Source organism: Grammomys surdaster, unplaced genomic scaffold (genome assembly GCF_004785775.1).
Source record: "Grammomys surdaster isolate TR1022 unplaced genomic scaffold, NIH_TR_1.0 141, whole genome shotgun sequence".
NCBI classification, from domain to species: domain Eukaryota; kingdom Metazoa; phylum Chordata; class Mammalia; order Rodentia; family Muridae; genus Grammomys; species Grammomys surdaster.
In genome coordinates, this window is record NW_021604599.1 from 2,471,308 (window position 1) to 2,494,395 (window position 23,088).

Below are 23,088 nucleotides of genomic sequence, written 5' to 3' on the forward strand. Positions count from 1 at the left end.
GGGGGGGCTTGAATGAAGAAGAGTCAAGAATCATGAGTCTCTGGGAATGGCTCAGTGGGTAAAGGGCCTGTGTTTGATCCCTAGAACCCACATCAAAGCTAAGTGTGGCCGAGCATGCATGTCCCAGAGGCTGAGACACACCGATCCCTGGGGCTTGCTGCCCAGGAAGTCTAGCTGAATCAATGAGCTGTGGGTTCAGTAAGAAATCCTGTCTCAAAAATAAGCTGGAGCGTGATCAAGGAGAGTATCAGCCTCTGGCTTCTATTCACACACATAAGGGTGTGCACCTACACACACACACACACACACACACACACGTGCACAGAAATGTGCACATACTACACAGGTGGAAAAATGACACGCGATTGATATGAGGAATCTGTGGGCCCTCCTACCAGGTTTCCATATCCAGTATTATTTAATGATGGTTGGATGGGTGACTGTAGTTTTCTATATAGCTGTTCTCCTGAAGCAAACACTCAAAGAACACGAGGCTTTTAAACAGTAAGTGGAGCTCTCTGCCGGGCATTTTCTCTAGTAACCTGTCTCTTTTCCCCCACAATCAGGTGAGAATGAAATCCTCGAAACCCTGCGTGCCATTGCAAGCAAGAATCGCATCTGGAGATCGTATATTGGCATGGGCTATTATAACTGCTCAGTGCCCCAGACCATTTTGCGGAACTTACTGGAGAATTCTGGATGGTAATGTAGCTCCTTTGTAGAGAACAGGCATACCAGCCATGTGGTCTCTGTATCCCATGGCTCACACACTCACACCAGCCATGTGGGCCCTGTATCCCACGGCTCACACACTCACACCTGCCCCCTGCTGCCTTCAACTCCAGGAACCCACCTGGATTTGGTTAGGAAATTTCTTGCAGGGTGTTGAAATAGATTCTTTTCCCTTTAATTTGCATAAAGTCCAGATCTGGTGATCTCTTCCTGAATCAACCTGAATTTCTATGCTGTTTTTGGACAAGGCTTTATTCCTCTCTGGTGAGACCCTGGGGCATGTTAGACTGTGTCGGAACTTAATATTGCATCTCGGACTTTTGTCTTTTGCCAGGGTTTTTAAGTGTCAATAATTATGTCCCCAATTAACCCCAGTTTCTTAGTTCAAGGTGATAGAAATGAAGTCATGGTGTCAGAAAGTGAAGACTGTAAGACCAGCTTTATTGCTGCCATTTGACTGAGAAAGTGAACACGTGTGTTGTGAACAGGCCTGTGCTTTAGATGACCAGCTTCTTGCTCCCATCAGCCCTTGCCAATCAGATAATTCTTTCCTGCTCCTGGGGCGGGGTTATGTGTGTCAGAGGACAACTTTCAGGAGGAGTCAGTTCTCTTCTGCCATGGAGCCTGGGGAACTCAGGTTGTCAGGCTTGTCTTGAAAGCCATTTTCCCCGCAGGGCCATCCTGCTGGTCTTGTCCCATCTTTACAGAAACCAGATCTGTTGCCCCCCCCCACCCATGTCTGCTTTCTACTCCTGTGTGGAGATTCATGGCTACATACTCCTTTTTAAATAAGAGAACGGTTCAGTTTTTCAGTGTATGAATGTGCTTGCCAATGTGTTCGATTAGCTAAGGGCTTGTTTTCCACTGTGGCTCTGGTAAAAGTTTGCATGGTAAACTCTAAGGTTGATTTCAAAAGCAAATAGCCTTTCTCTCTTCCCCCTTTAAAAAAAAAAAAAAAACAACAAAAAAAAGCTGTTGGTGCCCATGAATGGGCTACAGCATTCTCTGCCTGAGCTCTGGCCTGTGGCCTTTGCTCTCAGTGACCATACAGAATGTCTGCCATATTTCTCCCTGGCTGTGAGCTAGTATGCTAATTAATTTGGGGGCAGCCAGTGTTTTGAGAAGGAGACAATACTCTGTTTTTCAGCCTCGGGCTTTGGGTGCATTTTAAATATTGTCGCTTTGCATTATTATCCAAAAGCTGGTCAGAGTCCCGGAGCGATACTGCACCCTGCTCATGCTGACAGGGAAGGCTGTGAACACGTGGGTGGTACACTTCACATTACACTTCTGAATGGTTTCCATAGAGATGGAGCCAACAAATTCCGGTGACGTGAGGTGAAAATAAATGGGTCACATAGACTCGAAAGAATACAAACATTTGGGCTCCTAAAAGAAACTGTACACTGGATCAAGAACTCGTTTCGTGGGGTCCACTGCCCCAAAGTATCAATTGCTGAGAATGTCAGTAACTAATATCAATGCTGGCATTTGCCTTGTGGCTTTCTGGTGTTTGTAATATTGGCAGTAAGATTAAAATGGGCTTTTTGGGTTTTATGAGCCCTTCTGAAAGCCCCCTACTTTCTCCCCGATTCCAAAAGAAAAGCATAATCAGAATGATAGAGGAAACTGGTTACGTAGGAGTAAATGCCAATGTTGTGTTGAATATATTACCAAGTAACCTACTTCAGAACTATAAGCCTTTTTAGATATGGAGATACTTTTAAAACACATATATTGAGATTCATCTAGAAAAGGAAAGCATTTGAATTAATGTCAGTTAAGACACACTCATCCATCACTGATCTTTCCCTCTTTTAATTCCTCTTGGTACCTGATACTGAATTCATGTGTTCATACCACTGAGGACATCTGCATTTCCTCAGACGAATGGTTTTAAACATCCCCCCACACCCTGACTGAGGCAAACTCCAGTATGCATGACATCAGCCCTTTCATGGCAACTTTGAAAAACTTTTAAAAATGCTTTTAAGAAATGTTTTAATTGTGTGTGTATGAGTGTTTGCCCATATGTACCTCTCTGTTCCACAAACATGTCTGGTGCCCAGAGAAGCCAGAAGAGGGCCTAAAGTCCCTCTGGAACTGGAGTTATAGATGGTTGTAGCCACCAGATGGATTGGGGAATCAAACCCTGGTCCTCTGGAAAAGCAGCGGTGCTCTTAACTGCTGAGCCATTTCTCTAGTCACTCTTTGATGGCTTTATTTTTTCCTTTTTTTTTTGAGACAGACTCTCACTATAATTTCCCTGGCTGGCCTGGAATTTGTTTTGTAGACCAAGCTGGCCTGGACCTCTCAGAGACTGAATCACCTACCCCTGCCTCCCGAGTGTTGGGATTAAATGAATGTCACCACGCCTGACTTGGTAGAAATTTTTAACCATGAATTGGGGTTATTCTTTACTTCCTTTCACAGGCCATTGCTAAGAAGAACATGTATGCCTGTTATATTTCTATAGTGTTAAAAAAAAAAGTAACTATTTTAAAAACTTGAAATAAAAGAAGTGACTTTCAAAGCAGTGATGATTACATTACCTCAACCTTGGATTATAATACAAGGGGGCTAACAGCAGGAAGGCTGGTCCTGCAAAAGATGGAATAAGGAAACCCCACCGGCAGAGATCAGCTCATTGCAATCTCAAACTGAGCAACTGTGGTCAGGAAATTTAACGCTCTTTCCCATGGGTAGTAGGAGGCTGAAGTGATCTTTAGGTCTTGTTCATTTTATCCCTTCTGTGCAAGGTGTATTTATGGGTAGGAACGTGCGATGGTGCACATGTGGCACTCAGAGGACACCCATGTGGGTTCTGGGGGTCGAACTTAGGTCTTTAGGCTTGATGACAAGTGCTTCTACTCAGACAACCCTCTTGCCAGCCTCACCTCATCAGAGATATTTGAACGGGGAGTCAAAAAATACACATTTGAACCTCAAATATTTGGCAATTTCATAGTTTAAGAATTAGTGCCAGATTAGTGACACAACCAAGAAAGGCTGGGCAGGTACAGGTGCCATTGGAAGACTGATGGTCCTTATGTGGATTTAAATGATGGGATTTCATTTTAGGCTTTGTCTAAACAGGGCCTGGAGTGGTCCAGGCTATCCTCAAACTCAAGCATGTAGCAGAGGATGGCTTTGAACTCCTCCTCCCCCCAGAGCTGGGATTAATTACATATACCACCATACCTGGTCTTTTTTCCCCTTGTTCTTCTTAAATTAATGTGAAATTTAAGGTTCTAATGTCTTTGTGTGTGTGTCTGAGTTAGTGGTGTATGCATGTGTACTGCACAGAGACAAAGGGTGTTAGATCCTCTGGAATGCAGTTACAGGTAGTTACGTGCTGCTTGATACGGTGCTGGGAACCCAGAGCAGATCCTCTCCTAGAGCAGCACCACTGCAACGTCCCTGCCTCTGCCCCCAAGGTATAAAAACAAGATTATATTTCTTTTTTTTTTCTTTTTTTTTATTGGATATTTTATTTACATTTCATATGTTGTCCCCTTACCCCATCCCCCAAGATTATATTTCTAATTATGTGTCTGTGGGGGTGTAGTACACAGCCATCTGGAGGAGCCCAGTGAGCTGGAGGTGTGGGATGCCCTGAATCTGGAGTCACAGGTGGTTTGTGAGCATCTCTAGAGTGTGAGCCACCGTGTCCTTTAGATTTTTTTTTATTTTTTTTTTTTTTTTTTGGTTTTTCGAGACAGGGTTTCTCTGTGTAGCTCTGGCTGTCCTGGAACTCACTCTGTAGACCAGGCTGGCCTCGAACTCAGAAATATGCCTGCCTTTGCCTCCCAAGTGCTGGGATTAAAGGCGTGCGCCACCACCCGTCCTTTAGATTTTTAAGTCCCAAACTCACACTCAAACACACTCTCCCTCCTTCCCTGTTCCTCTCCCTCCCTCTCTCGCTCTCTCCCCCATCCCTCATTTTTTGAGACAGGATTCTTGCTGTCTAGTCCAGGCAGCCTCCACCTTTTAATCCTTCTGCCTCGGCCTCCCCAGTGTTGTGATTGATTACAGCATGTGCCACCACATCTATCTTTTATGGCGTCTCATTATTTAGCCCCAGCTGGCCTGGAATTTGCTATGGAAATAGTAAGTATTGCTCACTGTTGTTCAACAACAGCTGTTAAGGTAGGACCGCACATGCTTTTGAATGAAAAAGAGCACTTTGGCTGTTTTTTTAAATTGTTCAACTTTGTGTAGGCCTCATGTGGCCTGCTGCTAATCTTGAAAATGTATCCCGCTTACATCTGCTCCAGATAACAGCTATCTCTCCTGGGTGTAGCTGGGTGCAGCTAAGAGAATGCCTTTAATCTCAGCTCTGAGAATTTAATCTCTGCATTTGAAGCCCTCCTGGTCCACAATAGACAGTTCCAGGCCAGCCAAGAAAGACTATAGTGAGACCCTTTCTGAAAACAAGAATCAAACAGAAAGAAAGTAACTGTGTCTGTCTACCTGTCTAAATCTCAAATGATGTCCCTGAACACAATGCAAGTATCCCGGTGGGCCGTCCATCTGAGCATATGGCAGGAACAGTGTCACACCTGTTTTCCTAACAGCAGGCTGGGTGTGATGGTCTTGTCCGGCTGGAGATTGCCACTGCCCATTGTCTGTGGTTTCCTGTGATCTCATTTCTCTCATGTTCCATTCACTTGCCTGCACTTTGTATTGTATTGTCAGCGTCCTTCCTTCCAGTTCACCACTCGCTTAGAATTTGCCTTTACAATTGCTAATCCCGGCTGTTGGGGGGGAGGGGAATTAACTGCATTAACAATGTGCTCTGCTGTGCACATACACACCAGTATGTCACACCAGTAAAAGAAAGATCAGAAAATTATTATAGTGTGCTGTAGTAGTACTGTGTGCGAAGGAGGTCTTCAAAGATAAATCATTCTAAATAAAGCATTCAACATAGCAATGCTTTCAAAGCCTGCATGTGATTGCCAGAGAGAGACAGAGACAGAGAGACATCACTTACTCTTTTGGCTTGGTGTCTTAGTTAATTTTTTATTGCTGTGATAAGATACCAGGAGAAGGCAACTTAGAGAAGGGTTTGTTTTGAGGCTTACAGTTTCAGAAGGTGAGTCTGTGACTCTCATATCTGGGAACGGGGCAGCAAGCAGGCAGTCAGGCAGGCATAGATTTTAAAAGCTAGCTTATAATAAAACATATGTGGATGCCCTGGGAAAATAGCTCTGTCAGATGTTTGCTGAGGACCTGAGTTCAGATCCCCAGTATCCACGCAAGAGCTAACGTCTGCAATCCTTGTGCCGAGGAAGAGTGGATGGCTGGCGCACACGGTTCCTAGCCCACTTGATGAATTCAATTTCATCGAGAGTTCCTGTCTCAAAAGATAAGCTGGAGCAGGCGGCAGAGGTGGCTCAGAAGTCGAGAGCACTGGCTGCTCTTACAGAGGACTCAGGTTCAATTTCCAGCACCCACACAACAGCTTATAACTGTCTGTAACATCAGTTCCAGGGAATCCGATACCCTCACACTAACATACATGTATATCAATGCATATGAGAAACAAAATTAATTAATTAAAAAAAAAAGGCAAGCCAGAGAATAATTGAGGAAGATCCTAGCATCAACCTCTGCCCTCCATGCGCGCGCATGCACACACACACACACACATGGACACACACATACACACACACACACACACACACACACACACGTGCATACAATGCTCATACAAAATACATGTGTACAATAAGACAATTAAAATAGTAATGTAACATAAAATAATGTAGAGAGCTGGGTATGGTGGTATATCTATAATCTTAGACCTCAAGAGGTTAAGGAGAAGCAGCCAGTTCAAGGCCAGCCTGATCTACTGAGTGAATGACAGGTAGCCTGAGCTACATGGTAAGATTCAGGGGGCTCAGTAGTTAAGAGCACTTGTTCTCACAGAGGACCTGGATTTGGTTACCAGTACCTACATGATGGTTCACAGTGATCTGTAACTTCAGTCTCAAGAGATTTTATTTCCTCTCCTGACCTCCATGGGTGCTAGACACACATATAACGCACATGCACACAAGCAGGTGAAACATTCATTGACTTAAAATGAAATAAGTAAACCTATGAAAGAAATGCAGAGGGGGAAAAAAAATAAGTACTTCTTGTGCCCAAAGAATAATTTTTTTCTATGAAAATTCTATTCTTCCCCATAAAAACTTAAAGAGAAGACATATTAACTGGCTTTTTATTGCTGTGACCAAATACTCAGCTTAAGTAACTTAGAGGTGAAAGATTTATTTTGGCTAAGGTTTTATTTACTTATCTATTTATTGGGGGGGTACTTCCAGGGACCTCCACAGCTTGTACATAGAGGCCAGAGGACAGCCTGCTAAGGCAGTTCTCGCCTACCATTTGGCTCTCAGAGGTTGAGCTCAGGTTGCCAGCTTAGTGGCAAACTCCTTAGTGGGCATCACCTGCCAAGGTCACCACCCATGTCAGTGTCATTGGGAGGGAAGGTGAGGGAACGCAGGAGTTCATGTCCTGGCAACCAGCAAGTCATCTTCTTTTTCAATCCAGTAGACCTAACCAGCTCTAACCTGCTGTATGGTGCTGTCCACCTCAGGGTGAGTCTCTGTTCACATTCTGGCTGGGTCTTCTACCTTAGTTAATCCTTTCTGGAAACTTCCACAGAGATGCACTGAGAAATATATTTCATTGATCTCCTAAGCAGGTTTAAGTCCAATCAAATTGGTCATCTCAGAGTCTTACCAATGTGTTATATAATTCTCAAGAAATTTGGGCATTGAATTTGAAAATAAAGGGATTTCGTGAGCTTCTCTGGTCAGGAGTGGCATGGTTTGGACATAGTCTTCTGTTTCCCTCTCAGGGTCACCCAGTACACTCCGTATCAGCCAGAGGTGTCTCAGGGGAGACTGGAGAGTTTACTCAACTACCAGACCATGGTGTCTGACATCACAGGCTTGGACATGGCCAATGCCTCCCTGCTGGATGAGGCGACCGCGGCCGCGGAGGCGATGCAACTGTGCCACAGGTGAGAAGTTTTGCCGGAGAGCCCCTCCAGAAGAGAGGCATCCCTGAGTGCCAGCATCCTGAACTGAGGGTGGCAACACCATTCGGGATTTTATAGCTGAATGTAGAGTTTGCCAAAAGAAAATTTTGGCAACAGTAAAGATGATTTTCTGAATATGTAGCAACCAAAAGTTAATTTAAAATAGAATACTAATGAATCTGTGTTTCTGGCAGACCTTGTATCATTTGACTTCATTACAGCTTTGGTCTTTCATGCACATGACAAATGTACACACTTTGAATCTCATGTGCCTCCTCCATGTTACACACATCAATAAATGCTGCCTGAAACAGTTCATGTTCAAAATTATTGCATGCCATGGACTACAGGGTTTTTCTTTCTTTTTTTTTTTCTTTTTTCTTTTTTTATATTGTTTGTTTTTGTCAGGTCTCATTGATCACAGGCTGGCTGTATAGTTGAGGGTGACCTTGAACTCCTGATCCTTTGGCCTCTACCTTCTAAGTCCCAAGTGTTAGGATTATGGGCATGAGCCACCATGTCCAACTAAACTGCAGTTTACTAGACAGAATCTTCTGCTCTCATACATAAATGTTTACATTATAAAAACAAAGACTTAAGAGTTTCACACCATAGTTCCTCAGAATGTACATGTCAAATTAGCATGTCTTTGTTTTACATTATGTTTGAATGCTTGCTTTCCAAAATTTGCTGTTTGTTTTGCTGATGAATTTCATTTAAAAGTATTAGGTGGATTTTGGCTTGGGGTAAAGACAATTTCAAACAATTCCTGAAAAGTTCTAGATATATTTTTGCCGTATTGTACTATATTTATATCAAGAGGTATCTTAGTATTGACAATCATAACACCAAAGTGGGCATCAACTTGAGAAATCTGAAGATGTTTTATATCTTCTCCAATCAAGCATTCAGCTAAGATTTAATTCTTAAGTAAAAGTAAAGGCTATCTCATTAATATGAAAGGTTTCGGGCTAGAGAGATGGCTCAGTGGTTAAGAGCATTGACTGCACTTCCAGAGGTCCTGAGTTCAAATCCCAGCAACCACATGGTGGCTCACAACCATCTGTAATGAGATCTGATGCCCTCTTCTGGTGTGTCTGAAGACAGCTACAGTGTATTCATATATAATAAATAAATAAATCTTTAAAAAAAGAAAGGTTTCCTCAGCAGCTGGGCCAGGCATTCCAATCAATCAATAAGCAAATTGCTTTTGTTTAAAAGGTTCTTTCAAAATAAGTGTCTTTATGCTCTATCTTCAGCAAATGTTTGATTTGAATGTGTATTCTATATACATACATATATACATATATATATGCGTGTGTGGTTCTGCGGGAGAGCCCCTCCAGAAGAGAGGCATCCCTGAGTGCCAGCATCCTGAACTGTGGGTGGCAACACCGTGTGGAATTTTATAGCTCAGTGTTGAGTTTGCCAAAAGAAAATTTTTGGCAACGGTAAAGAAATATATATATTTTACCTTTTGTCTTAGTTAGGGTTTCTATTGCTGCTATAGAACACTATGACCATAAACCAAGTTGGGGAGAAAAGAGTTTGGCTTATATTTCCATATTGCTGTTCATCATTGAAGGAAGTCAGGACAGGAACTGAAACAGGGCAGGAGGCAGGAGCTGATGCCGAAGCTATGGATGGGTACTGTGCTGTTTACTGGCTTGCTAACCATGGCTTGCTCAGCCTGCTTTCTTATAGAACCCAGGACCACCAGCCCTGGGATGCCACCATGCACAAAGGGCTGGACCCTCCCAGATCAACCATTGATTTAAAAAAATATAAAATGCCCTACAGGCTTATCCCCAGCTAGATCTGAATTGAAGTTCCCTCCTTTCAGATAGCCCTTGTTTGTGTGTCAAGGTGACCTAAGTCGAGCCAGCACACTTTCTTTCTGACAAGATTTATGTGACAAAAATGAGTCATGAGTTGGAAAACTGAAACCCTGCTCTTAGACACTTTCTTGCTGTACACATGAGTAAGCTTTCTCTCTCTCTCTCTCTCTCTCTCTCTCTCTCTCTCTCTCTCTCTCTCACACACACACACACACACACACTGTATGTACATAGGCTCATATATATGTTACAATCATTTTCAAGCCTCTAATTGTTTGACAGAAAAAACATTGTTTTTGACAGAAAACCATTGCGTAAGTCCAAAGGTGACTTATTAGACAATCCCGAAATGCTGTCAAGGACAGGTGTCCCTGTCTGCCTGCCCCCTTTAGGGTTACATTATATCCTCATGCCAGGAGATGACTGTTAGGCTTCTAGCCAGGAGGACATCCACATCTGCACTCAGGAAGAAGCAAAGGGCAGGGACCCAGGGGTGCTTCTAGCTAATTCAAGACCTCACAGAGATTTCAGTCAACAGCTTTTATGTACATTTCACTGACCACCTTCCTTCATATGACCTGAGAAATAAGCTTGCTATGGGCATAGCCTTGCCCTCAGTACCTGGAGTATAGGAGGGGTGGGGCGTGGGAGGAGCTGACATTGTAATGGACACCATCAGCCACGCCTTAGGAAGAATTTTCCATATTTAGTGTTTGCCTTGTTTTCATTCCTTTTTCCCCCCACCCCCAACTCCTAATTCCACAGTTCTTGGGTAGCACATAATCCCAAGGCCCAGGTACCCTCTGACACTTAGTTGTTTTCTCAGGCCTTGGCTTCTTTGAGATCACCTGAACTCAGCTCTTCCCGGCCTGACGTCTTCGTGCTGGCGTTTCAGGACCTCTCCACCTGGTTTTCCTTCCTGTTTCACAGTCTATTTTGAACACCTCATTCTTACTTAGCTTTCTAGAGTAGGACTTTGGGTTTTTTGCTGTTGTTATTTTGTTTTGTGCACTCGTGAATGTGTGTGTGTGTGTGTGATGTGCACAGGTACCTATGGAAGTCAGAAAGTATCAGATTCCCCTTGGAGTCACCCAACATGGCTTTGGGAACTAAACTTGGTTCCCGTGGAAGAACATCAAGTGCTCTTCATCACTGAGCCATCTCTCAAGTCAAGTCTCTAGACTAGGACTTCTCTTGTGTCTGTGGCGTGGAAGTGTCATGGTTATTTAACCTCACATCTGCCTATACACATTTAGTTTATTTTCACCATCTTCTGTTACTAGAAATGACTATGCATCCCTAAGATAAATCTTCCTTAGGAATTTGAATTATTTTCTGAGGATACATTTCCAGAAGTTACCAGGTAATGGGGTACCGTTAACAATCACTGTATAGTCCCTCTTCTTCCAGTCTCTGCCTTGGAAGAATATTGGAATATATCTTCCTGGAAGAATTCACATGTAGTTTGGGAAATATGCCCACATTTGTGGTGTTTCCTCAGAATTAGATCCTCTGTCCCTAAGTGCCCAAATGAGTTTATTTCTTGGCTTGCACAGATAATGGTGTTGTAGAGTAGGTTTCCTACCTGCTGTGCTGCCTTGTGGTGATGAGCTGCTCACCCTCGGTAAATACTTCTTTCCTCCTCTCTCCTTAGGTCTGCATGTAGATTAGCTTTTGTAAAGCAATCAGAAGAGTTCAAGTGCATGTGTTGTGTGTGTGTGTGTGTGTGTGTATGCGTGTGTATGCGCATGTACAATCCATGATGCACATGTAGAGACTAGAAGGTCTGGTAGTTATTCTCCCACTTTGTTGAGGCAGAGTCTGTCTTGTTTCAGCCCAACTGAGACTTTAAGCTAAAACACCTCTTGTGACAACAAGATATATTACTTTACTTTTGTAGTGGTTTCAATTTCCTCTTATACTTAATATTTGTCCTTTTCTTTTTAATCATGGTATATCTTAACTGAATTGGTTTTTGTTAAATTATGTTGGAACAGGGTTGAACTTCACTGGATTGCTGTCAGGAACTATGAGTCACTAATCACTCAATTCGCTTTTTACAGTATGCTTAGAGTTTTCCTCACTGCTTGGCCGCCTTAGAAACTCTGATTTTGGTGCTGGAGAAGTGGCTCAGTTGGGAGAGAGTTCATCACCAGAACTACCTACACTAGCCATAATGGCTCACACTTGTTACCTCTTCTCTGCCCCGTGGAGGCGGAGGCAGGAGGAGCAGAAGTGCTATAGAGTTGGAGGCCATGCTGGAATAGCTGATAAGGGAAAGAAACCTCTTTGATATTTGGGGACGCCTTTGAAAATCTTTAAGTTTAAATGTGCTTTTTCTTTTCCACAGATACAACAAGAGGAAGAGATTTTTTGTTGATCCTCGTTGCCACCCACAAACAATAGCTGTTGTCCAGACTCGAGCCAAGTAATTGATTTAATTTGTGTTTTGAGCCAAGAGTAATATCATATTATCTCTACCTTGTCTGTCTTTCCCACTTCCAGTCTGATTGGAAGTGAACTTACTCTATACTGAATTTGGTGAGTTTTCTCCGCCCCCCCTCCTCCCCATCCCCAACTTTCTCCCATGGATTCTTCATCAGCACTGAGGGTCAAACACATGACCAGTTCATTTGCCTTTGCGCTATCCCACGCTGTTCTGTAATTTTTTGGTAAAATTCAAAACATTGAAAGCAGCTTGAGGAGGGAGTGATTTCAAGTCTGTGGCCAGAATGAGCCACATAGTATGAACCTGTCCCAAAGCAGAGATTACGGATATAGCTCATTGGTAGGACACTTGTCTCAGTTGAGTCCCTGGGTTCAATCCTAAGTACCATGAAGGAAAAGAGTCAGAGGACCTGTCTAACAGTAAATAAATATTTAAATAAAAGATGAAATAAAGTAACTTCAGCAATGTTCTGGACGGTTGGAAAAGCAGAGCTCACACCTGCCTGCCTTGGCCATGGTTTTGTGTGTGCCTCGTGCCGATGTAGTTGCTAAGGAAACCACACAACACCTAAGGACCAGTTTGAGTAGTCCTATGTGCCTTTGCATCGATTAGTCCTGTAAGCAACTGAAACATCCCCAGCCCAGCCATTCTGCATCTGCTTTCTGCTTTAGCTGTGTGAGGTGTTCTACCCCACACTGCCCTTTGGAAGGGATTGGAGTCATAGATAGAGGGTTTTAAGAATCTAAGGAAGTCCTTGCTGCCATCTGGATGTGTTTCATTTATTGTAGCTGAGCTGGGGTGTTCCAGAGATGGCTCTGTTGTAGGTGCTGGATTGTTAGCTCTAGGAGGTAATGTTCCTGCCAGGAGTAGGTTCTCACAGGGAGTTGAGAGGGGAGTGAGGACAGAAGAAAGAGACAGACACGTGAAGCATGCATGTGAGTTGGTGTGGAGTACTGTTACCATGACAACGAGACAGGTATGAGTGAGGTGTAGCTGGGAGTAAAGCTGGAAGGGCACCTAGGGAAAGTATAGTCTCCCTGGGGACAAGCTTCTGCTGATTACATTTTCTGTCAGCAGCCTGACAGCATTTTTATCAACACAACCCACGGTGGAAAGAGAACTCTACAAAGTTATCCTCTAATCTCTGCACATGTTCCTTGGTACATGTGCAGAGTATCTGCACTAGTGAACACATCACATGCACACATACAGTCATACACACATACACACACACACAAACACATGTACCCATGCATGTACGCAAACACACACCATAATAAAGAGGACCAATTTTCCCTTATACTTTCAGATATAGGGGGGTGCTTGTCGAGCTGAAGTTACCCCATGAAATGGATTTCAGTGGCAAAGACGTCAGTGGAGTGCTGTTCCAGTACCCAGATACTGAGGGGAAGGTGGAGGACTTCACAGAACTTGTAGAAAAAGCCCATGAGACTGGGGTAGGTAAGCCCCTTATTGAGGTTTAGGAAGTCACATCCCATTTTCATATCTGTCTGTCTTTTGGTATGGTTTAATCACTTTACAATTATCACGTGGGATGGTGACATCCTCTTCCCCCACTCCTTCCTCTTCATTAATGAGACTCACCAATCCCTGGCACTCAGTAGTCACCCAGTAAATGTTCTTTGCATGAATGCACATGCAAACGGAATTTGCAGAAATGCACCCTCCCCGCCAGTCTGTCTGCATACAGATAACTCCTGTGTGCTCAGGATAAGGTGATAACCTTGACCTCTTCTCCATTTCCTCCCCAGAGCCTGACCTGCTGTGCTACTGACCTTTTAGCTCTGTGTATTTTGAGGCCACCTGGAGAGTTTGGAGTGGACATTGCCCTGGGCAACTCTCAGAGATTTGGAGTGCCACTGGGCTATGGCGGACCACATGCAGCCTTTTTTGCTGTCAGAGAAAGCCTGGTGAGGATGATGCCTGGAAGGATGGTGGGGGTGACAAGGTAACGCTTCACACCCCCTTACTGTGATCATGACCTTCCCCGTTTCTTGTCTCTCCTTCATAAAGATGCGTTTTCATTTTGTGTATGTGCATGTGTGCCATGTGTGCCTAGGGACGCAAGTGACCAGGAGAGGGCACTGGATCCCTGCAGCTGGAGCTACACGAAGTTGAGAGCTGCCCAGCGTGGTGCTGGGAAATGAGTGGAGGTCCTCTAGAAGAGCAGCAAGTGCTCAACATCTGAGCCCCCTCCCCCACCCCCTCCCCTCCCTTCCCTTGCCCTCCCCTATTCTTCTTCTCTGATTTCGCTCTAAATTTAATTGGTCCATGTCAAGTAAATTAAAAACAAGTGTAATGCAAATTAAAAAGAGGGAATCTCTCTGGGCTATATGTACTGTACAGCGTTATTCAGACCGCATGTAAAGGTGTGTGCATCCTTTGTAAGGTATTAGTGGAGTCATGTACTGGCAATAGCTTGATAGATGTCTGGAGAGACCTACATATTTTAAGTGCATTGTGCCTAACCAGTTTCTGTCTTAAATATAACGTTGTGGAAGGGAGAACTCACTTTTGCACAAAAACCACAGATTTAGTGTGACCCAATAGGGTTCTGGAGGTTCCTGCCACATGGCTTTTAGTCTTAAAGGCTTCTCTCTGACGGGTGCTTCTTAAGCTAAGAATTTAGAGAAATTCCAGGATTTTTTTTTTTTTTTTTTTTTTTTTGGTTTTTCAAGACAGGGTTTCTCTGTGTAGCCCTGGCTGTCCTGGAACTCACTTGGTAGACCAGGCTGGCCTCGAACTCAGAAATCCGCCTGCCTCTGCCTCCCAAGTGCTGGGATTAAAGGCGTGCGCCAACACCGCCCAGCTAATTCCAGGATTTTTACTAGGGAAATATCTCAATTTTATCATAGTCCTCCAAGACTATATATATAGTATATATGTATATAATATATATATGTACATACATACATATACATATGTGTGTATATATTTATCATAGCCTGTATATCTATCTACATCAATTATATATAAATATATCTACATATGTATGCGTATATATACATACACATATATATAGTTTTGGGGGGACTATGATAAATATATATAAATATAGTTTATGAAGATATATAGATTATTATAAACACATGCATACATGTGTGTGTATATATATATATATACACAGTTTATACTTCTATATTTGTATCTATGCATAAATACATGCCTGTAAATATATATATATATATATACATACATACATATATATGTATGTATATATATATATTTATATCAATGAGGGAGAATTTTGACAAGGTAAATAGTGAGACTGTTAGCATTCCTTTCCGTTTCCACCCAGTCTCTTCAAGCCTCCAGTGAAGAAACACTATTTTCTCAGGTCATCACCTTCTGCTTTATCAACCACGAAGACTGTAGTGACGTATAATCCTTGGTCCCCAACACCTGTGAGGCAGAGTGATTCCTGGGAAATCTCCTTTCACTCTCCCAGGCTTCATCTTATTTCTCTCAGGGCCTCAAAGTCCAACCTACTGTGCTATTAGGAGAGGGCCACTTTACTCACACAAACCCACTGCATTCTCTTCAACTGGGAAAGCAAGCCCATCTACAGCAGCAGTGCTCAACCTTCTTAACGCTGTGACCTCTAATACAGTTCCTCATGTGGTGGTGACCCCCCAATCATAAAATTATCTCCATTGCTACTTTGTAATTTTGCTACCATTTTGAGTCATAATATAAATGTAAATAAGCAGGATATCTGATATTCGACCCCGTGAAAGGAACATTTACCTCAAAGAGGTTGTGACCCACGGGTTGAGAACCGCTGTTCTAAGAGAATTTTGGTGCTTTGATGATCTGTGCTGACTGGATGTGTTGTCTTGATCCAGGGATGCCACAGGGAAAGAAGTGTATCGCCTTGCTCTTCAGACCAGAGAACAACACATCCGGAGAGACAAAGCCACCAGCAACATCTGCACTGCTCAGGTAGGTGTCATAGCCAACCCCCTGCTGAATGCTGTGAGGCGCTCACTGCTCACTCTCTCACTTCTTCATTCAGTCGCCACCTGCTGGCGAGCATGTGCACTACAGGTGGAGGGATCTTAACAGAGAAGCCTGGTCTTGTATTGCAGTATTTTTTATGTCACTTGGTCTTGCATCTCACTGTGTTTCTATGTCACATGGTCTTGTTTCGCATTGTGTTTCTATGTCACTGACACTGCCCAGGCATTCATTTTGACATTAGTAACAAAACAATAAAAAGTACAACATTGGGGCCAGAGAGCTGGCTTAGTAGTTAAGAGTGCTTGCTACTTCTCCAGAGGATCCAAGTTGGGCCCTCTTCTGGCCTCTGAGTATACCCGAACACATGTGACATGTATTAACATACACACACACACACACACACACACACACACAACATCAAAAGTAGGCAAAGCCAGGTGTGGTGGTGTACACCTTTAATCCCAGCACTCAGGAGGAAGGGGCAGGAGGGTCTCTGATTCTCTGGAAGAGTAGCCAGTGTTCTTGACTACTGAGCCATCTCTCTAGCACTTATTCTGTTTGTTTGTTTTTTAATATAGGTACGTATACAAACGTGTGTGTGTGTGTGTGTGTGTAGGTGCATGTGTGTCATGACACACATGTGGAGGTCAGAGGACAGCTTGCATGAGTCAGTTCTCTCCTTACACTGAGGAGTCTAGGGCTCAAAGTCAGGTCATCAGGCGAGCAAGCTCTTCTCTCACCTGCTGAGCTGTCTTGCTGGTCCTTTTGCTTCAATGTTTGAAAATCATTTTCCAAGTGTACCTGGGGTGTGTGCAATGAACAGTTATGTGGCTGCTTCTTCTTCATTTACTCTTGCTTAGGTATAGCTCATTTCATTGTTTTTTTTCTGCATATTTTACAGCAGTTATGAAAACAGTGTTTATAAAAAACCTGAAAGAAAATCATGTTTGCCCTGGGGATAGTAGCAGTTTGTCTTCCCTGGTTTTTATCTTTTCATTTTGCGGATTGTCTAGTTCTTTATTTATTGTTCCTTTTCCTTACATGTTCTGTAAGCAATTGGTGGCTCATAGTCCTCCAGTGCCTTTGTCTTTGACAAGCACGCAGTTGCCCTTCTGCCAAGATGACCTTTCCTGGGCTCCTTCCTCTGCCCTGAATTTGGCTATCAATCTGCTGCTGCTTCTGTCAGCTGTTGCTTGTTCTTGGTCCTGAGTGTGCACCACCATGAACTTCTTAGATTTGCATCATTGATGGAGCATGGCTACTTCTTTCTTTTAATCTCTGAAAGTCAGTTAATGGATTATATTTTAAAATCTTTCTAAGAACTTGTGACCTAACTGATATCAAAATTATCACCATGTTTTGAGCCTCCTTTCTATTTGTTTGCAACAGGGCTTCATTGTATCCCAGGCGTTCCTCAAGCCACTATATAACTAAGGATACTCTTAACTTTCTCATCTTTCCAGCCTCTAGCACTTGGGAGGTAGAGGCAGGAGGATCATGATTTCAAGGCACCCTGGGCAGCATAATAAGACCAATTCCCCCAAAGAAAAATAATAGAGATTTATTTTCACCATATAAAATGATATATCTGCTATACAAGATGCAGAAGACTAGACCAGTGGTTCTCAACCTTCCCAAAACTGCAACCCTTTAATATAGTTCGTCATGTTGTGGTGACCCCCAACCACTAAGTTAATCTCATTGCTACTTCATAACTGCAATTTTGCTAATGTTATGAATTATAATATAAATAGTTGTGTTTTCTGATAATCTTATGCGATCCCTGTGAAAGAGTCCTTTGACCTCCCACCCCCAAAGTTGTCTGCTGGCGTAGGTAAAGAATTGACAAAGTCAGAGGCCAGAGGATTGGATCTAAAACAATGAATATTCAGTCTGATCAGAATGTGTATGTATACTCAAAGCTTTTAAAAAAGGAAATGGAAAAGAATTTTTTTTTTAAATCTCCCTGAGAGCTAGGTGTGGAGGTATATGCCTGAAATCTCTGCTGTAGGGAGACTGAGGCAGAAGGATTTGAATTCAAGGCCAACCTGAGGCAAACAGCAAGACCCTGTTAACAATAATAAAAAGTCACACAAACGAGATGGTTCCCTGGCTAGAGGTCTCTGCACATAGGCCTCATGACCAGGTTCCAGCCATACAGCCCACAATGTAGCAGGAGACAACTGGCTCCCAAGAGTTGTCATCTTACTTTTACTTCTGCATTTTCTCTCTCTCTCTCTCTCTCTCTCTCTCTCTCTCTCTCTCTCTCTCTCTCTCTCTCACACACACACACACACACACACACACACACACACACACCAATAAATAAACATGAATCCATGTAGGTCAATACACACATATGTAAATATATTTAATTTTAAAAATTGCAGAGTCTGCCAGGTATGGTGGCATATGCCTTCCATTCCAGCACTCAGAAGGCAGAGGTTGGCAGTTCTCTGTGAGTTTGAGGTCAGCTAGGCCTGCATAGAGAGTTTCTGTCTCAAACAAAACAAAGAAAGAAAGAAATAGATTACAGGGTCTGGGAAAATGACTCTGTGTTAAGATCTCTTATTGATCTTGTAGAGGACCTGGTTCAGTTCTTAGCATCTATGTGATGGCTCACAACTGTCTACAATTTCAGATGTAAGGGGTCTGATTCCTTTTCTGACCCCCGTGGGTTCTTGCATGCATGTGGTGCACATACACACAATCAGCCACACACGTGTGTAAAATTAAATGAATGAATACTTTAGTATTACATTTATTTATTTAGTAAACTAGTTCTTAACCTGTGAGTCGTGACCCTTTCGGGGTCACATCAGACATCCTACATTTCAGATATTTATATTACAATTCATCCCAGTAGCAAAATTACAGATATGAAGTAACAAATGAAGTAATTTTATGGCTAAGGTCACCACATGAGGAACTGTATTAAAGGGTCACAGGGTTAGATTGAGAAGCACTGCTGTAGTGTATCTGTCTGAGTATGGGCACACAAATGTTATGGTGCTTGTGTGGAGGTCAGGGGACAACTCCAGGTGTCAGATGTTGTATTTTTGTTTTTGGCTTTATGTGGGTTCTGAGGGACCTGACACAGGCCCTTTCACTTCTGGGTAAGTACCTTTAGCCACTGAGCCATCTCTCCAGGCCTCACTGATCTGTCAATTACTCAAGTTTGGTCTCTTGTGCTTTAGTCTTAGAAGAATTGTGTCTCTGAGTTTTTGAGTGTTTGAGCATTGCTTGCTGTTTTGATTCTTGAAGAAATGTTTAATTGTGCATAAAATCTCAAATCTCATTTTTTTCCCCATTTTATTATTGCTCTGTCTTTGAACAGTGGATACTGTTTGGTGCTGACAGCAGCCTGCTTTCCCTTATGACTGACATGACCCCATTGTACCAATGTGACTCCCTTTATAAGGGTTGGTATAGAGACTTAAGCACTGTTCTCCCTCAGGCTATATAAGTGGTTACAGAGAATGCAGAAAATTAAATTAATTTTGGCTCATTTTTCTTCAGCTTGGGCATCTTAAGTCCGTAGTTCCATCCTCCCACCACCTGTCTTCCAACACATAGTTGATTCTGTAAATGTACCTTCTTTTTTTACAGGCCCTTTTAGCCAACATGGCTGCCATGTTCGCCATTTACCATGGATCCCACGGGCTGAAGCACATTGCTAAAAGAGTTCATAATGCTACTTTGATTTTGTCTGAAGGTGAGTGGGTTATGTTCCCAGCATAACAAGATCGATACACTAATGGTCAAAAAGAAACAGGACATTTTCAGAATCTATGACAGGGTGACAAACAGACTACTGTTTCTTTTTGTTTTCTTTCTCATTCTTTCTCTCTTTCCTTCCTTCTTTTCTTTCCTCTCTCTCTCTCTCTCTCTCTCTCTCTCTCTCTCTCTCTCTCTCTCTTTCTTTCAAGACATAGTCTCCCTATGCAGCCCTGGCTGGCCTGCAACTCACCATGTGAAACAAACAGGCTTTGGACTCACCAGAGATACTCCTGTCTCTGCCTCCTGAGTACTGGGACCAAAGTCATGTGTCACCCCACTCAGTGAGTGTTGATATTTGTATCTAGTTTTCTTTTTTTCTAATATTTATTTATTTTACATGTGTGAGTACACTGTCAATGTCTTCAGACACACCAGAAGATCCCATTACATCAGATCCCATTACAGATGGTTGTGAGCCACCATGTGGGTCTGGGAATTGAACTCAGGACCTCTGGAGGAGCAGTCAGTGCTCTAAACTGCTGAGCCATCTCTCCAGCTCTTGAGTGTTGATATTTGTAATAGATGAAGTTCTTAATCTTTCACACCCCAAATCCAAAAGGAGGATAAACATTTTTATGAGAAAATGATCAAAAGTCATTCTACAATTTAGAAATAAATAAGTATACAAATGACCATTGGACCCATATAATCTCAATCTCATTATTAATCCACAAACTATTTTTGTTGTTGTTGTTGTCTTGACAAAGGTGGTCTCAAATTTACAGTGTGGCTGAAGAGAACCTTAAACTTCTGATCCCCTGCCCTTGTTTGCCAAGCAATGAGATTATAGACATGTGCCAACTCGCACATTGTTTTATTACTTTTAATTTTTAGTTTTTGTGTAGTTCTGGGACTGAAGCCCAGAGCTCTTTGCATGTCTACCCTGAGTTAGGCTCTCGGCCCTTGACCTCTTTGGTAGCTTTTATGGATGACAGTCAAACATGTATCAAAAAATTTTAAATTGGCCGGGCAGTAGTGGCGCACGCCTTTAATCCCAGCACTTGGGAGGCAGAGGCAGGCAGATTTCTGAGTTCGAGGCCAGCCTGGTCTACAGAGTGAGTTACAGGACAGCCAGGACTACACAGAGAAACCCTTTCTCGAAAACAAAAAACCAAACAAACAAACAAAAATTTAAATTGATTCGGGAAGATGACCTCACAAACACAAGGCCTTGAATTTAGATCTTCAGACCCTAGGGTGTGGCTCAGATTTCAGTACACAGCTGTAATCCCAGGGATGGAGAGATTGACTAACAATCCCTGGTGTTTATTAACCAGCTAGTTTAGCTGAGTTGGTGTGCTCCAGATTTGGTTTGACCCTGTGTCAATAAACAAACAAACAAACAAGCAAAGAAGAACGGGATTGAAGAAGATACTCAGTGTTGACCTCTGACCTCCACATGCGTACAGATTATACGCACAGAGAAGGGCAGTTGACTAACAACTCCTAGCTGCTAAAGCAACAAAACCCAACTTAATTGTGCCAACAGTTTATCTAGCTACACTGCTATTAGGTGTGTATCTAAGGGAAATAACCTGATAAATGTGAAAGGGCTATCATCCATTGAAACCTCATTTACAATAAATAGTCTGGCCTTGCACCATTATTGGAAGCAGATAAAATACTCAACAATACATAATTACATTATGTTGTACCTATTCAGCTATTAAAAATAATTATGTGGGAATTGATCTATAGATGAGCGAAGATGAGACCTTATACAGTGGCTTATGTCTGTAATCATAGTTAAGATGGTCATAAGTTAAAGCTAGCCTGGTCTACATAGTGAGCTCCAGGATAGCCAAGGCTACATAAGAAGAGCCAGATGTTTTAAAAGGGTGTTTATGATGAGTTCCAGACCTTTGTGAAATTTAGTATAATCCTCCTGTCTCATCTTCCCATAATTTTCTTTTTAAAAATTATAACCACACACACACACATACACGCACAGAGATGTACACACAGAGAAACACAAACATAGACACACAGAGACAGACACAGAGATTCATGCATACACACACACACACACACACACACATGCATGAATGCACGCACGCACGCACAGAGACATACACACAGAGAAATACAAACACAGACACACAGAGACAGACAGACAGACAGATACAGACACAGACTCATGCATACACACACACACAAAATGAGATTATACCTATTTCTAATATGTATATCAAAACAGGTAGTATTGATATCTGGTTGGTCTTCTGGTGATTGTTTCCTCCCGTTTGGTATGTATTTCATAATTTTTCTATAGCATAGCATCATCGTTTGGCCAGTAAACAACCTACAGTGGTCACCTTGATGTCTATGATGGCTATTGTGCAGAGCTCTGTCTGAGATGATTATGTTCCCTGTCTTGCCTAGGTCTCAAGCGAGCAGGACACCAACTCCAGCATGACCTGTTCTTTGACACTTTGAAGGTTCAGTGTGGCTGCTCAGTGAAGGAGGTGTTGGGCAGAGCAGCTCAGAGGCAAATCAACTTCCGACTCTTCGATGACGGCACAGTGAGTCAGACACTTAGTATTTTTACCAGTTCTTTGTGACTCCGAGAGTTCTCTCATGAAAAGCCTTCCATTTTGTTTAACAAACATTGGGATCCAGAGTCTATTTTTTGTAAACAGTTTCAAATTTCTAGCTTGTTCTACTGTGATCTTTTCAAAGAAGCATAAATTGTCCTCAGCTTTTCTCAAGATCATCTTTGTACGTGGGACTTTTCATGATTAAGGGTCTAAGTTAGATAGCAAGGAGGATTTGGAGGATGATGAAGCTAACCACGTTTGGTGCCTATGGGAGCATCCTGAAGTCATTGGACTTTTAAGTGTCCACAGTTTCCAAATTCAAAGCTTGCTTGTCAAGTCTGAGACTGGTACAGTCCCTTTCCCTTAAAGATCAGCTTGGCCCTCACAGTTCCGTGATGTTCTGGATCAGATGAGGAGTTTGATCTGAACCTTCTTCCTTTTGGTGTCTTGGGTGTTTTTCTCCTGTGATCTGGAGTTGGGAGCTGATGATGTCCATTTGGCTTTTGTTTCTGTAGCTTGGCATTTCTTTGGATGAAACAGTCACTGAGAAAGATCTGGATGATTTATTGTGGATCTTTGGCTGTGAGTCATCCGCAGTAAGTAAAGACATGTTGTCTTCATAATGATTGTTAGATGTGGTGTTCAGAGTGGTTCTGCTTTCATTGTGGGACAGTGGCCATCCTGCTGTTCAAATTATGGCACTGCCTGTCTGTCCCT

General features: G+C 42.7%; 1 protein-coding gene across 1 annotated transcript in view; it reads left to right on the forward strand.

Moving 5' to 3' along the window:
* Gldc (glycine decarboxylase) overlaps positions 1–23,088 on the forward strand; it is an 83,223-nt gene that overhangs the window by 20,145 nt on the left and 39,990 nt on the right. The window contains exons 3-11 of the mRNA XM_028764102.1: positions 567–702; positions 7,604–7,768; positions 11,975–12,052; positions 13,383–13,530; positions 13,846–14,042; positions 15,940–16,036; positions 19,664–19,769; positions 22,217–22,356; positions 22,887–22,967. Coding sequence (XP_028619935.1) covers positions 567–702; positions 7,604–7,768; positions 11,975–12,052; positions 13,383–13,530; positions 13,846–14,042; positions 15,940–16,036; positions 19,664–19,769; positions 22,217–22,356; positions 22,887–22,967 — 1,148 coding nt within the window. The remainder of the gene's footprint in view (positions 1–566; positions 703–7,603; positions 7,769–11,974; positions 12,053–13,382; positions 13,531–13,845; positions 14,043–15,939; positions 16,037–19,663; positions 19,770–22,216; positions 22,357–22,886; positions 22,968–23,088) is intronic.